The following is a 15,147-nucleotide window of genomic DNA, read 5'->3' as shown; positions in this document are numbered from 1 at the left end:
GAATTCCATATTCAGTCACAAGTAAGTGGCCTGAACTGAAGAATTCTAGAGTACCCAAAAATTTACCAACTTAGTGTTTCATTTTACAGTTACAGAGAATAACACGGTGCTTTTAGCAACTGTGTGACATGGCAGCAACCACAAGAAAGAAATAAAAAAGCTGCCAGATCTGCCTCACCACAATGTTAATTAAGAGATTGAAGTAAAGCAAAATATTCACTTGCATAAGTATTTTGAAGTCAGTATGGTTGTCTTTCTCTGCTTAGTATCTAAAAAGACAAGTCTGCTGCCAGTGTTTTTACTGAGTTCATTACATACTCTGGCTGGAACCACTGTTTTAAAATATGTGTTTTTAGAAATACATTCTCCAGGTAATGCTAAGGACTTTTACACAATGCACTTCACATGCTTCAGTATTAAACTTAACTCAGAAATAAGTCAAGGAATTTATCTCTAAAATTGTCTCTTGCAGCTTCCTGGATAGCAGATTATTGTTGCCTGTAAAGAACCATAATATATTCTAAAACAGCCCTTTTCACCACCACATTTTTTCTATTGTGATATTTTGAAAGACAGAAAATTTTTGCACCAAAGATCACGTATATGGCCCTGTAGAAACCAAGAATGGTTTCATATGATGACAGAAGAGTTGCCACTTATTAGTTCTGCACATTGTACTAGCAAACTAAGTTCCTCTGACTTGTAAAGGCTCTTCAGATAAAGAGTTTCTGAAACACTCTTCTGCTTTTTACAGAACCTATTCTATAGGGAGAAAAAGAAAGGGCACAAGAGCTCTTGAGCAGCCATCATTGCCTCCTGTCTGGAGCCTGAGAAACTCCTAAAATAAATGGGATTTGACAGGGCAAGTGACTGTCTCCAGACATTTTTAAAATTTGGTTCTTAGCTGATATACTAATAACACTTCTGGTTTGACAGAGGCTCCCTACTACAGAAAAATGCCAAAAGAAATGCTGCTACTTACTACAGAAGGCACTTGAGTTTCAAAATATCTGTAAGAAATAAGATGTCACAAAGCTAAAATGGAGTATTGATTTGACTTGTTGGTGATAACCCTGTATTTTATTCAATCTGATATGCTTAATTTAACTTTCTGTTCATTTTCTTACAAAACCACAAAATATGCTACAAAACTGTATTACAGTGAAAAGTATTGTAAGCAGTGATTCTACCTCATTTACTGGCACCATGGAGCAATCCTGATGATCACACGTAGTAATCTGAAGGCATTACATCCTGCTAAGTTTATTTTTTGTTCTCAAAAAAAGTCTTAGTAGGGACATTACTTGACATTACTTGAATTTAACAGGCCTCTGACAGAGATCTACTTATCACAGTTAACTAATCTGTACCCATGATTTCTACCAATGGGAATTCTATTTGAAAAAAATCCCAACAAATAAACAAACAAAACTTAAAGACTTCTTGACGACTCTCAGACAAAGTTTCATACATATGGATCTCTGATTTTGCCTGACCCACACCTAAATCATTAACTTTTAAAGCACCACACCTCAGCTATAGCCTGACATTTAGCAACCAGGCAATAAGTAGTATGTGTATGTCGATACCTTAAAATGTAACTATAGCAAACTTCCATCTATATGTTTCCTTGTTTCCAAAGGTCTTTCAACATACTGAACATTCATTCAAATAAAAAATTTAAAAAAAATTTAAAAGTTAAAAAGTTAATATTACTATTAAATATTAAAAAGTTATATTAAAATATAACTATGCAGAATTGTATTTCACATAATTGTTAAAATTCTAAAAATGTCAGGAGCAACTTTTTTCAGAAGATCTATCTGCACATTGAATTCTTCATATTGTGTCAGGAAAAACCCACAAACACAACAAGTTCACCTTATTTGTATGGTATTGGATTTGCATGGCAAGGTTCTTGTAGTGGGAGGGATACAGGGGTGGCTCCTGTGAGAAGATGCCAGAAAATTCTCCTGTGTTTGAAAGAGCCAACTCCAGTCAGATGCAAGACAGACCCACCACTGGCCAAAGCTGAGCCCATCACTGATGGCTGTTGTGCCTCTGCAGTATTTAAGGAGGCAGGGAAAAAAAATCTGTGCAAGGCAACCGCAGCCAGGAGAAAGGAATGAGAATATGGGAGAGAAGCAACTCTGTAGATGCCAAGGTCAGCGCAGCAGGAGGGGCAGGAGGTGCAGCCCCTGGAGGACCCCACTCTGGAACAGGTGGATGCCCAAAGGAAGCTGTGACCCTGTGGGACCCCCGCACTGGAGCAGGTTTTCTGGCAGAACTTGTGACCCTGTGGTGAACCCACGCTGGAGCAAACAGCTCCTGAAGGACTGCACACTGTGGGAGGGACCCACTCTGGAGCAGCTCATGAAGAATGGGAGCCCATGGTAAGGACCCACACTGCAGAAGTTCATGGAGGACTGTGTCCCAGAGGAGGGACCCCATGGTGGAGCAGAGGAAGAGTGTGAGGAGTCCTTCTCCTGAGAAGGAAGGAGTGACAGTGACAATGTGTGATGCACTGACCACAGCCCACACTTGCCATCCCCCTGCACTTCTGAGGGGACAGGAGATAGGGAATTCATGACCAAAGTTAAATGCAGGAAGAAGAGAGGGATGTGAGGAAGGTGTTTTAAGATTTTGGGTTTCTTTTCTCATGGCCCTGCTCTGATTTGATTGGCAGTGAATAAATTACTTTCCCCACGTTGAGTCTGTTTGCCTATGACAGTAGCTGGCGAGTGGTCTCTCCTTGTCCGTATCTCATTCCGTGAGAATTGTTCTATTTTCTCTCCCCAGTCCAGCTGAGGAGGGGAGAAACAGGGCAGCTCTGGAGAGCACCTGGTGACCAGCCAGGGTCAACCTACCACAGACATGCACAGAACAGCTGAAATTTGGTAATGGAATTGGAATTTGGACTGGTAACTTGGAAATTATCGGTCTTTTAAAAGACAACTACATAGTGATCTAACAACCAAGCAGAATTTGTAGTCTCTAGAGAAGCCCTGACAAATCAGAAAACACGGGATTATCCAGCGATTACTACAATATATGGCCCAGTTTCAATGTTGAGTCATGTGTGCTCCATAAATTAAATGTTTCTGGATAATGATCAAGTTTAGTATGAATTTACTGCTTAATTTTCTGGAGGATGAAAATATTATTAATAGTCTTTATCTTGATTAGTCTTATTTACAGCTACTCAGAGACCAATCATTTTAAAAATAAACTGGCAGGTCTACGGCAATCTTACCATAATTGATTTGGCACCAGTGGCAGGCACAGAAGCAGGTTGTAACATATTAGCATGTGATTCTGCTCTTCAGGATATTAATAGAAAAGCTCCTGAAACTGGAATTTGATAAAGGAAAGAAAATATGACATATTTTTATCTCTGTGGTTGGTTTCCCCAGACTCCAAACCCACACTTGAGTAAATTCAGCTGCACAGAAATACCAATATTAAGAAGTGTAGGGAAAAAAATAGGAATCCTCTTTATAATTTATTTATAATTTATTAAAAAAAATTAAAGGTAGAGAGAATATATAAGGGATTTAAATTTGTATAAGGCATCTTTGAAGAAGCTGTCTATCAGAAGTTTTGTATTAAATACTCATTGAAGCACATATATTCAAAACAGTATATATTCAAATCACTCTGTTAAGTGATTTTTAAATTTCCAAAGAGGTTAAACACTGCCTGAAAGCAGAAGATCTGACTTCCTTGTCATGATGATCACCTAGCGTCCACTTACATTGGAACTCAGATTACCTGATTACAATCCTACAGGGACCTACTCCTTATAACTTGGAGATGTTTAACATTTTTAGACAAATGTTTTTCAGAATTTACTCCTTCTCTTCTTTGCAATCACATTACCATGCACAGGGATCCTCAGTAGACTCTGTTTCTTAAGTGGTCGTTTTGAGTACTAGAAGATATCAAAGAAATAATACTCCAAGAAGCAGTAAGGAGAGGGAAGATCCTCATGGTGACTGCTTTCCCTGGCTGCAGAATTTACCACATTTTCTAAGGTTAGCTCAAGATTCAAGTTAGCTAAAGGTCTGACTCCCAGCCTCAGCAGACATTGAGGGCATGTCTTTTCAGGAAGCAGCAGCACTGTATGCAGCTTGGTTCCCAAATGCCTGGATCTGGTTCTGTGCTACTTTCAGTTTTGCTGCTTCTAAGAGTTGGTTTTAGGCTGCAAGTAAGAGGTCAAATAACTCATTCAACTGAAGAGTAATGTGATGCAAAGAAAAGCACCTTTTTCTCATCTGGCAATTGACTGGGTCCTCCAAAAGGATACAGGCAAAGAAAGAACAAGATGTTATGAGAGAGAGAAGTAGAAATTGCTTGAGCTGACAAAAGCATTAAATTAAATAAAATTAACAATTAACCATCCTGCAGAAGTTCCCCATGCAACCTGATAAATACAATAATATATCTAGTGCTCATTATTATCTGTGGTATTTTTTTGTGTCTTCACAACAGTATCTCCACTGGTAAAAGCACTGCTATAGATATGCCCTGTTGAGAAATTCATTATTGCAGTTTTACTGGTTAAAACAAAAGAGGGTAAATTATTTGCAAAAGGTTTACAACCAAATTGTTATGCCAGAGCTGAAAATGCAGCAGGAAGATCACTCTGAGAACACAAGTGTTGGCTGCATTGCTAAAGGTCACATTTATGGCTCAATAGACAACCTGACTGCAGGCAGACTGATGAACATTTTCAGCTCCTGCTGGTTCTCATTACTGTTCTTTCCCCAGCTTCATCCCTTCTGTTGTTTCAGGATAACTTTTTCTGTGGCCACACAACAAGCTGTATTCAGGTACTGAGACAAATTAAAAACAACTGTAGGATATTTTGTTGTAACATTCACACACAGGCACACATGCTAAGAATGGTGATAGATCTCAGGCCTGAGGCAAAATAAATGAACTGGTATTACAATTGTGAGAGATGGCTAGGGCAGGGAGGATGAGTGCAAGGACAAACTGAAACATCATGAAATTATGGGAAGAACAAAGCTGAGGTTTACCCTTTATTTCTACAGCCCTGAAATCAAACAAATTGAAGGGATTAGCTCACATACCAGCCTTTGTGTGTTCTAATTGTCTTTAATACTTTTCATTATATTCTAACAATAATGACTTCCAGAGAATGTAAATGTCAGAAAAAGAAGTTTCTATAGCAGAGCAAACACACACACCCAGGATTACAGTTTGCTAGAATGACCATTCTTGTGAAATCTTTCTCAGTACCCCCTCACGGTACTCTAATATGGAGAGCAACACAGTCACTGACAGGGTTTTATGAGACAAACTCATAAATATGTTTTCAAACATATTACAAACTCAGTATGTCTTCTTGATTCATGGATTTATAAAAAAAACTGCCTGCTAATGTTTCACATAATCCAGAAAAGTATGTATTTTATCTTTTCTTGTTTGGTTTTCATCTCTTAACTTGCAAGTTCATAATTTGAAAGCTTGAATTTCTATTTTGTCTCTAGATAGGCATTAAAATCTGAAATTTTCTTCTTTACATAATAAAATCTGAAAAGAAAGCAAGATTATTTTAGATTTTTGTAGTTATTTCACTTGACAAAATTGTATTGAATCCATACAACATTGAAAGATGGCACCTCAATTCCATGTAACACTTTGTAACACTCAAAGCAGAATATTACCTCCCACCTAGTTTTTAGCTTAAATGTATGTAGTGTTTTCTCAAAACAGGTTCCTTTGTGTAAGCATAAAGATGCAAAATTACCTGTAAAAGTATAGGACCCACAGTGTGAGAAACATGGAACATGTTAAAGGAGAAAAGAGGCCTCAGAGGTGAACCTGGTAAAAGGCATAGCAGCTCAGTTTCCCGGGGGTGGGAGCATGAATAATGGCTGCAGCTGTTTAGACAAGATCAAGGCCTTGCATGAACAGCTGAACTGCAGGTAAGTGTCCACTCATCTGCCCTACAGGGACTCAGCATAAGGATTTACAGATAGTGCAGAACGCCAGTGCTAACTCATACACCCACGAATACCCCATTTGCTGTCATGAAGCTTGGCAACTACAGATGAGCCACAAGAGGAATGCCCTTTCCAAGAGACTGAAAAAAGCCTGGGTTAAACAATGAGAATGAAAAAGATGAAGATACTGAATGGATTGCCTGCAGCATGGAAGAACAATCTGTTTAAAGGCTATGAGAACAGAAAAGTGGCAAAACCAAATCCGATGAAAAAGCTGGACTAGAATTCTCTTCTGTGGGTCCACACAGATTTTTTTCACTAAGAATGACAGCTCAAATAAACTACTCCTTAATAGTTGCCATATCTTGGGGCAATAAGAAAGACACAGCTAAAGAGTTAGTTATACCTGCAAAAGTCTTAGAATACATCTGCTATCCAAGAGTACCATACCTAACAAAGAGCTCACACAGAACTCCGAAAGCTGTTCAGATGGGGGAAATATACATTCCTTATTCCAGTGAAAGTGGAACTGGGAACAAATCCAAATATACCATTAGAATAAAGACTTTTCTTACCCATCCAGAAATGAGTAAAGGAAGCAGCAGCTGCTGTTGAATTTTACATCTTCTATACCAACTGCTGTTATTTAACGTCTCTTTCAGGCTTAGAAATGCTCTTCAGACAATGTGGCCAAACGGTGTTTGTGTGGGGAGGATGACACACTGCATGAAGTTTTGATGCTGCCTGCTATGGCAAAAGCTGGCTTCACACACACTGGACGACACACATAATTCTGGCCAATGCAGGATGCCATTGCCTATACTTCTACATTACTTTTCTAACTTTTTTTTCAATTAATTTCTTAGTTAATCCCCTCTTTCATTATGTTGACTTATTGACAAATTATACACACCAGTAATTTTAAACAGTTTATGGGCAGGGAAGGGACAGTTCTCTGAATGTGGAAAACACATTCTTTCCAGCATCCTACCTCTCTGTCCTTTTCCCCTATATTTTGTCCCTGGTTTGTCCTTCCCACCACTGCATCTGTGTAAAAGAACTGGCACCACAGAGTTAACTTCAGGCCCTGTACCTAGATCCAATACCATTCCTAGCTATTGGGACTTTTAGGTCCACCCACAGCAGCCAAGCCATGACAGTTACAGAGATGCTTTCAGAGACTCCCATGATTTTTCAGATGTGTAAGCTAGAATTGGTGATTAAGTTCCATAGGCATATCCACAGGTACATAAACTTTACAAACAGATGTTCCCCTAAGGTAAGGACTTTTTTTCTTCTAATTCCCTTATCTCCCTCTTCTAACAGCCACAAGGAAGCACTTAGTACTTATTAGAGCAACTTACCAAATAAATTTCAAGTTTCAATGCTTAAATATTTGAGCACTTTTGGTGATTACAGAGTGCTTTTTCATAAGCAACTCATTTTTAACTTCTGTTTTTTTGCCCAGGGTATTATTTAGGCATTCAAAAAAAAAAAAAGTTAAATGGTGCTTTTTTCTTTGCTTTTTTCCACTCAAAGACTTACATATCTTGAGAAAGGGTCCTCTAAGATACATTTTTCAACTTTAAATATAGGCATTTTGGCCCATGCCACTCCATTATTAATGTTCTCCCTAGCATTCCTTCCAAAAGCAAACTTTGTATTTGTCACCTTCCTACTATTTCAGGTTAGGAAAAAGAGGTAGTGGCTCCTAAGGTGACAAATATGGCATCTTGACTTCATGGTGTGAGTTCTCAGGGACAGTATAAACCATAATCTTCTCATTAGCACATTGTTTTCTGCTGTATGAATAACAGACAATATTATCAATATAACTGATTAACTATGAAATTATTTATGAACAATACAGGCTGCACTGAGAAGAAAGGCATATCTCTAGAAACGTTATTTTTTGACTGCCGTTTCTTCATTTATGTCTTGGCAAGATAGTCTGCTCCAATACTTCAGAGAAATGTGAGCATTCCCTTCTTTGAAGTCAGACTGTAAACCAGTTGTTTCTTAACCAAAAACCTCACTCATGTCTCATGAAGACCATGTTATACTCATAGGACAGCAGAAATAAAATTTAGGTTTTTGAAAAATTATCTTTCCTTAGAGCAGGAATTGGGGCTTGAGGATTTATTTTCTTCTTGATCCTTTTTCTGTGCAGATATATTATCACTTTCTGGATCTGCATAGTGTAGATTTGCTTTGATCTATGTATCTATCTATTACCTATTCAATTTTCCATTTCAAGTCACCCTGATTTTATTCACTGTCTCCTTACATTTAGAAATTCATTCAACAATGACTTTTCAATCATGGCTTGATTTGCACATGACATCTGTTACTGCACATAAACACTTCTAGAAGTACACAGGAACTATCTAGTGCTATTTTACAGATCCCTTCAACAGACAGTTTTGCTAGTTTGAAACCCTCCCCAATGCATTACACCTCTCAACCATTTCACTTTCTTGTTGCTTTAAATTAGTTCTACTTCACCTTGAATTAGTGTGCTATCAATTTGATGATAGACTGGAGCTGACATTGAGTACTGACATTGCATAAAGCCTTACAAAATGTTTCTCACAACATCTTGACTATCTGCCATTAGCAACTCTATCCTCAACATTTTGCTTATAAAAAAATTACACCATAAAATAATTACTATAACTACTGGTTAAATTACATTTATTGGAAGGTTATTAACTGGTAGAAAGGAAAACATTAATGAAAAAGTTATACATTTGTTTTGGTGTACTAGGCTTTCTCAAATAACACAGACCCTCTGTATTCCTCAGTTTTTCTGCTAAACAGTAACACTTCATCAATTCCCTTAGGAGGATGCTTTAAATCAACAATAACAAGACACAAAAAAAACCCCAAAAAAAACTAGCAGAGAACATTATTTATGTGGGCAAGCGTTTGCAACATTATCACACTCTCTAATTTGTTCTTTTTTGACAGGATTTGACTATTCATGTTTTTCATTAGCTGGACCTCCAAGGTTGTGCGGTTCAAGTCACAACTGCACTTAAAAGGACCATACCCAGATTTAAAAACTGAAGACCGGATTATGACTCGGTTATATCCAAAGACAGATTTTACAACAGTGTTGGGTTTTGTCACACAATTAGTCTGCTGGATTCTGAAGGGCTGCAAGCCACGTCATGGCAACATTTAAAACAAAAGACATGCGATTTCAAACATTGTATATATAAATCACCCACTGAACATCACTTCTGCTTTATTTTGAATTGAAGATTCTAAACTTCTGTATCTCCTTGGCAAACAACTATTGCCAGAACTACATCTGGAATAGCCTGTGTGAGTCATGTTAAATTCCTTAGGCTAAAGAGGCACCATCTAAAAGGAAGTGTATTAAGAGGATAAAGCAACTCCCACAGGATGTGAAAGACAGGACTGCAAACCCAGGAAACAACTGGTAGCCACTTATAAGCATCTGAAAGAAGCCTCCACTCCATGTGCCTGGGTCCTGGCAAGAACTACACTGAATGGAGTCATGAGAAGAACACGAACAGACAACACAGTGGTAGGAGAAAATTGTCCCACCTAATTCCTTGGAGACTTGGCAAGTGATTGTCACTGTCAGTGCAGTAGCTTAATGTTTAAAAGTAAATACCACCAATTTCAATGAAAGCATCTCTGATAGGTTTATGAGAGAGGATTCTAAATGTCCTTCCAAGAGGGTTTCTCAATACCTTTGCTTCAAAAATTACTCTGAAGCTAACTTCATATATGCATAAAATTTAAATATTTCTTAAAAGCTGTAGAATGGCGAAGTTCCCTGTGCAACTATAATTTGACATCTCCACACAGGTGCACTATAAAAAAGCATAAAAACTGGGTCTCAGACTACCTACGAGATCATTTGCTCAGATGTCCTAGCAGCTGCTATTTTGTCTCAGCATATTTACCTGCTTTTGTTGCCAAAATCACATGGATTAAAACAAAATTGAAGCATGCCAGTGGAGGATTGCCTATACAAACTCATACATATCCATACATCATTCATACACAACTAAACCCCCTATGGACTTTGTGTAATAGGTCTTGATTCAAATGTATGCTGATAGGTTCCTGTTCGAAGCCTTAAAACAAAAATTCTCATGACCTGTGTGAACAAGACCCATGTGACCAGTCAGCTTTTTCTCCTAAACACTTCAAAAGCCTCAACTAACTCTAAAATCTAGGTTTTTAATAACATCTTACAATTTAATAAGTTTAGCTGTTATAACAGTGATAAAATATAATTAATTTCACTGTCAACAGGAGAAACAAAGAACATGGATAATTTTCAAGTGAAGTTCACAAAAACAGGAAAAAGGAAATAACCACACCACTGGTCTCATTCATGGATTATACTAAACATGACAGACATCTATTACCCAATGAAGATTGATTCCTTTCCATTTTCTAACAGACCATGAATGAAATTGTTTTGAACTCTTGACAACTTTTAATAGAAGACACCACACATATTTCTGGATTTGTTTTTTGGACCTCATATTTCATCCTATTTTAGGCCCACAGTGAAAATCATACTATTTGGTTTTTCCTTTTTACTAATTACAGAAAAAAAGATTAAGACAATCAACGAGAAAAAAGCACAGAATCGAATTTGCCACTATGAGTCATATCAGCAGCTCTTCAAAGAACATTTGACTGCACACAAACTATTCACAGCTTCTTAGAACCTATTTAATATTAACCTAATTTTCATTAGATAATTTCTCCCATTCCAACCATGTTGACCTATTCTGAGCTCCTTGGCTTTCTACAAGTCTTTACCTAGTTATTGCTCTGTGTAGCATAGCTACTACAGCACAGTAAAATATGTTGCATATAGTTATTTACATGAGAAACTTCTTTCCAGGAAAGAATTAGAAAATCAAAGTATTTTCCCTTCATTGCCTTGTCTTGCCCTTTAGAATTAATCTAAAGGAGGGAGGAAAAAATGGTTGAATTATGGCAGAGAGTTTTACCATACATTCACTATGCATCAGATCACATGCAAAGTGAATAAACAAGTGAAATTAATTTTCAGAGTTTAATCAAGATGAAAAATAATGTTGTGCCTAAAATACAGGCCATAAGTGTTACAGTAGTTCTCTGCTCTACTGCACATTTCTTGCTCAGTTTTGGCTTCCCCAGCCATTGATGTGCCAGCATTACTTTCTCTTCCTAGCCTTTACTTGTTTTCTTCATGTGGGCTATCTGCAGGCAGGAGGCTGCCCCTCAGTGCATGTTTGTACAGCATCCAGCATAAAAAGCCATGATCTCCAAAGGACTCTTTGAGCCTCAGCTGAAGACAAGCCACCTCACAACTCTGTTTTCAAAGATATCTGATATGAAAAAAGCATAGTGAGTAAAAATGTAGAGAAATGCAAGGTGCATTGGAATTTTAGCTTGGGAGCATATTATACTTTCTAATTTGCATTGCCCTAATACTACTTTCTAGCCTAAATTAAATTTGATTTCCAAAGATAGGAGACAGAGGATCTCTCAATGGAAGACATTTCCTCAACTTTACAATATACTTCTACAAAGAGGACTAATGTAAGTACTCAAGATATTATTTCTGTTTTAAAGGCAGCATGACAGCACAGGAGTATGAGAATCATAAGCTTCACATTTACTTACATTTATTCCCAGCATAAAAGGTCAAAATAAGCCATGTACATGGGCCTTCAGGATCTTATATAGCCTGCCTATTTTTCCAAGTCTTTTGATGAAATTTGATTTTTTGATAGAGTGCAAGAAATATTAGAAAGCATCATGCAATGAGTTTGCTTGCATTATGCAGTAATAGGCTGACCCACTAAAAATTTCTCTAATGATTCTGAATCTTTAAATTTTACATTAATTTCGGCTTTAAAATACATCTTTTTTTTTCCTTTTGAAATCTGAAAACATTGCAGGTTAACTTTTATTGCCTTCTTGAACTGTGGAATCCAATGCATGTGAATTGCTATAAATAAACCTCCACTACATTGTAGTAACTAACCTTTGGCCCACTCTTAGTGTCTTTCAGTGCTGAGGGACAATTCACTAGATTAAATCATGAATCATAACCAATAGCTCTGAGGATAGATCTCTCTTACAACAAAGTACCAGTGTTGCTTGTGGTGGTCAGAGGATACAGACTATTACTACCCAAAAGGACAAAGTTACTGCTGGGAATGTTCTAGATGTCATTAGCTCAGCACATCTAGTCTAATGTGTTCTTCTACCACTGGTATTAGTTTTCATGTTTTCTTAGCAGTGCTGATGGACTGTGGTAGGACAGGGTTTTTTAAGGCTGTTTTTAAAGTCATATTGGAAAGACCTCATCCATCCACTCAAAAATGAGAAAGTTGCATAACACCTTTATTTAAGCAGTCCCTTACTACAAAAATTATGGGTAAGCATGCAAAAAAAGCCTTGCTGCACTGGAAATTTCCATTTTCCATTTTCACACAGGTTTTAGTTGTATTTTGAACTTTTTCTGTACTGGAAAGTAGTATGTACTTTATGTATTTTCTTAAAAGAGCAGGGCTAGCTGATTTTTATATCCAGTTGCTGAAATGAAATACAGCTTTTAAAGTTACTGTATTTTAACGTCACACATGGTTTCACTGCAGTAAGATACAGAAGAACATTTCTGAAGAGCAATAGTATTGTGGCAGTTTTCAGAGCTCCCTGTACCTAACTACACAAACACTGAATATGCTCTCTGCCTAGAAACTTCATCTCCTTCAAGTGTTAACGAAAACAATGTCTATAAATACATGAAAAATAAATGCAAAACAGACACAAGTTTAAATATCAGAGAAAAGCTATGTAATGACAGCTCACTGGATGCCAAAGATTAGTGCTTGTAACTTTCCCTCTTGTTCCTTCTTGTAACGCCCTGTCACAATTATTGCTCCCATGGCTGCAAGCTGCCAACAGACTCTCAACAACACCTAAGAATAGACATCTAGGCATCACAGGAGCTTCATCTCTTCCACACTGTGTAAACAACATTTGTCACATTAAGCTTTACATACATTAGGGACAATTGCTTCACAAAGCACAGAGAGAACAACAAATGCAAAGTGATGATCAGATATAGAACCGCTGACGCTAGAATGAACCAGCTGTAACTGACGGCAGGAAATAATGATGAAGCCAGCAACAGCTGCTCACAACATGAGTGGATGTTTTGTCATACTGTATGTTCTAGACAACCACAGTCCCCCCCAAAAAGCACTACAGCATATGGACATATCTGCACTCGTTACCTCCAGAGGCTTTCCACAGTCTCTTCTGCTTCAGTATCTTTCTGCTAACTGGATTCCCTTATTCAACAGACCTAACACGGGCTTGTCTCTTTCATTTTTGGTATTTGCACTCAGCATATACAAAGTAACTTCCCCTACTATGTTATATGCTTTTCTCTAGATCTCACTGACATGAGTTATGGGGGGAAGGCAGGGAAGGGGCTGGGTTGAGAAGGGAAGGGAAGATGGTAATAACTACTTTTTGCAGATCTGATGCTCCTCTCTCTTTCCCCCTCCAGAACATCAAAGATTGTGTATGTATATTTAAAAAATATTCCTTTTCCCCTTTTTGTGTCATGTTTTGATTTTAGCTCTGCTAAACTCACTGATCCTATTTCAAATCAAACTCAATTTAAAAGTGCATGCAGATTATACTAATGTTATGAAATTATGTAAATGCAGAAAAATATATGCTCCTTGAACTTCCAGAATAGTTTATGTCACCCTGAACATATCCTGCTAATTTAATACCAAAAAATATATTTAAAATATTAACTTTGCTGAAGGAAATGACTGAACAAATTTGAAGTTTAACAAACTGCCATCCCATCTATGACAATACTTTACATATCCAAGGCATTATTGTTGTTACAAAACATTCCATTCTGGCATAGCCAGATTGGAGAAATTAGGTAGAACTCTGGACAGGCTTCTTTAGGAAAATAAGCCTGACTGCCCCAGTATCACAATTTTAGTTTACACAGTGGCAACATATTTCTAAAAGAGCTCTATTACAGTCAGCTTATCAATGTAGAAATGTTGTCAATAGCTTTGACAGACAGGAATTTTGCCATGAGGTCATAGGCTTAGTTTGGATCTTCCCTTGTCTGATTAGACAGAGAGTATTTTACCACAATTGGCTCTAGTCACTGATGGATTTTCATTCCCAAATACCTGTCATCACCGTCACTGATGCACTCAGGAAGAGCGAGACTGCAGCCAAACAGCATGATGTGCTGATAGCAGTTGAGACGATTGAGGTAACTGAAGAACTTCAGGAACTTTTCCATTTCAATACTTTTGACAATGGAAAGAACTGAAGTTACAGTGGTGTAGTTATATGGCAGCATTTGGCACTGGCTGTTGGTGATATTTCTGCAGGCACCTGTGAAATCAAAACAGTGTATTTAGAACAATAGTATGACCACTGAAGAGCACGTATTGAACTGAACAGTCAGTATATATAATATATAAACAATGCTGGTATCTCACAGGTATCATTACATTCCATAATGCTATCATAATACTGTCAAAAAATAAGACAAAAATTACACCAGAGAAGCTCAGCTTGGAAGACCAAATAAGCTTTCAGCTATTTTCACAATCCTCTGACTTTGTACAAAACTGGAATAGAAATAAAACAAAACCAATTTCTCTTTGACACAGCCTGGATACAATAAAATTCAATGGCAACTGAGAATAGAAGTCAGACAGAAAAAAATGGGTTCTGAAGCAGCTCTGGCTTTAGTGTTCCCATAAAGTTTCTCTTTTTGTTACCATTCTACTTTCACAAGCAGAAATTTCATTAAGTGAAATTTCATCAAAATTATTCACGAGATCATCATGTCTCTCCTGAGGCACAACTGCAAGATAGTCCCTGCCATGGCATGTGGCAAGAAGCACTGACATTTTTGGCCAAGATCATGTGCATGGACTGCTTTAGACATTTTAAAACTGACACAGTCTTGACAGAGAAGAGTACAGTTCCTTGGAGCTATCTGATCTTTCTGTGGTACTCACTGGCTGGACAGCAGAAAAATGAAATAAAAATTCATGATTAAGAAGAAGGCATTTTGTGGCAATTACATAATAACTTTTAAAACAAAGAAGATACTATGTGGCCACAT

The 15,147-nt window shown here is 37.4% G+C and overlaps 1 protein-coding gene across 3 annotated transcripts in view; it reads right to left on the bottom strand.

The window, feature by feature from the left end:
- Nucleotides 1-15,147, bottom strand: part of CORIN (corin, serine peptidase) — a 120,918-nt gene that overhangs the window by 64,125 nt on the left and 41,646 nt on the right. For all 3 annotated transcript variants that reach the window (XR_005626499.1, XM_039698906.1, XM_039698907.1), the window contains exon 4: nucleotides 14,195-14,405. Coding sequence is in view for 2 of the 3 variants with exons in the window: in XM_039698906.1 (XP_039554840.1) it covers nucleotides 14,195-14,405 (211 nt within the window). In the remaining variant the exon portion in view is untranslated. The remainder of the gene's footprint in view (nucleotides 1-14,194; nucleotides 14,406-15,147) is intronic.

Source organism: Passer montanus, unplaced genomic scaffold (assembly GCF_014805655.1).
Source record: "Passer montanus isolate IOZ18808 unplaced genomic scaffold, ASM1480565v1 scaffold13, whole genome shotgun sequence".
NCBI lineage: Eukaryota > Metazoa > Chordata > Aves > Passeriformes > Passeridae > Passer > Passer montanus.
Note: the sequence above shows the minus strand (reverse complement) of the source record. Positions and strands in the feature narration are given on the sequence as shown.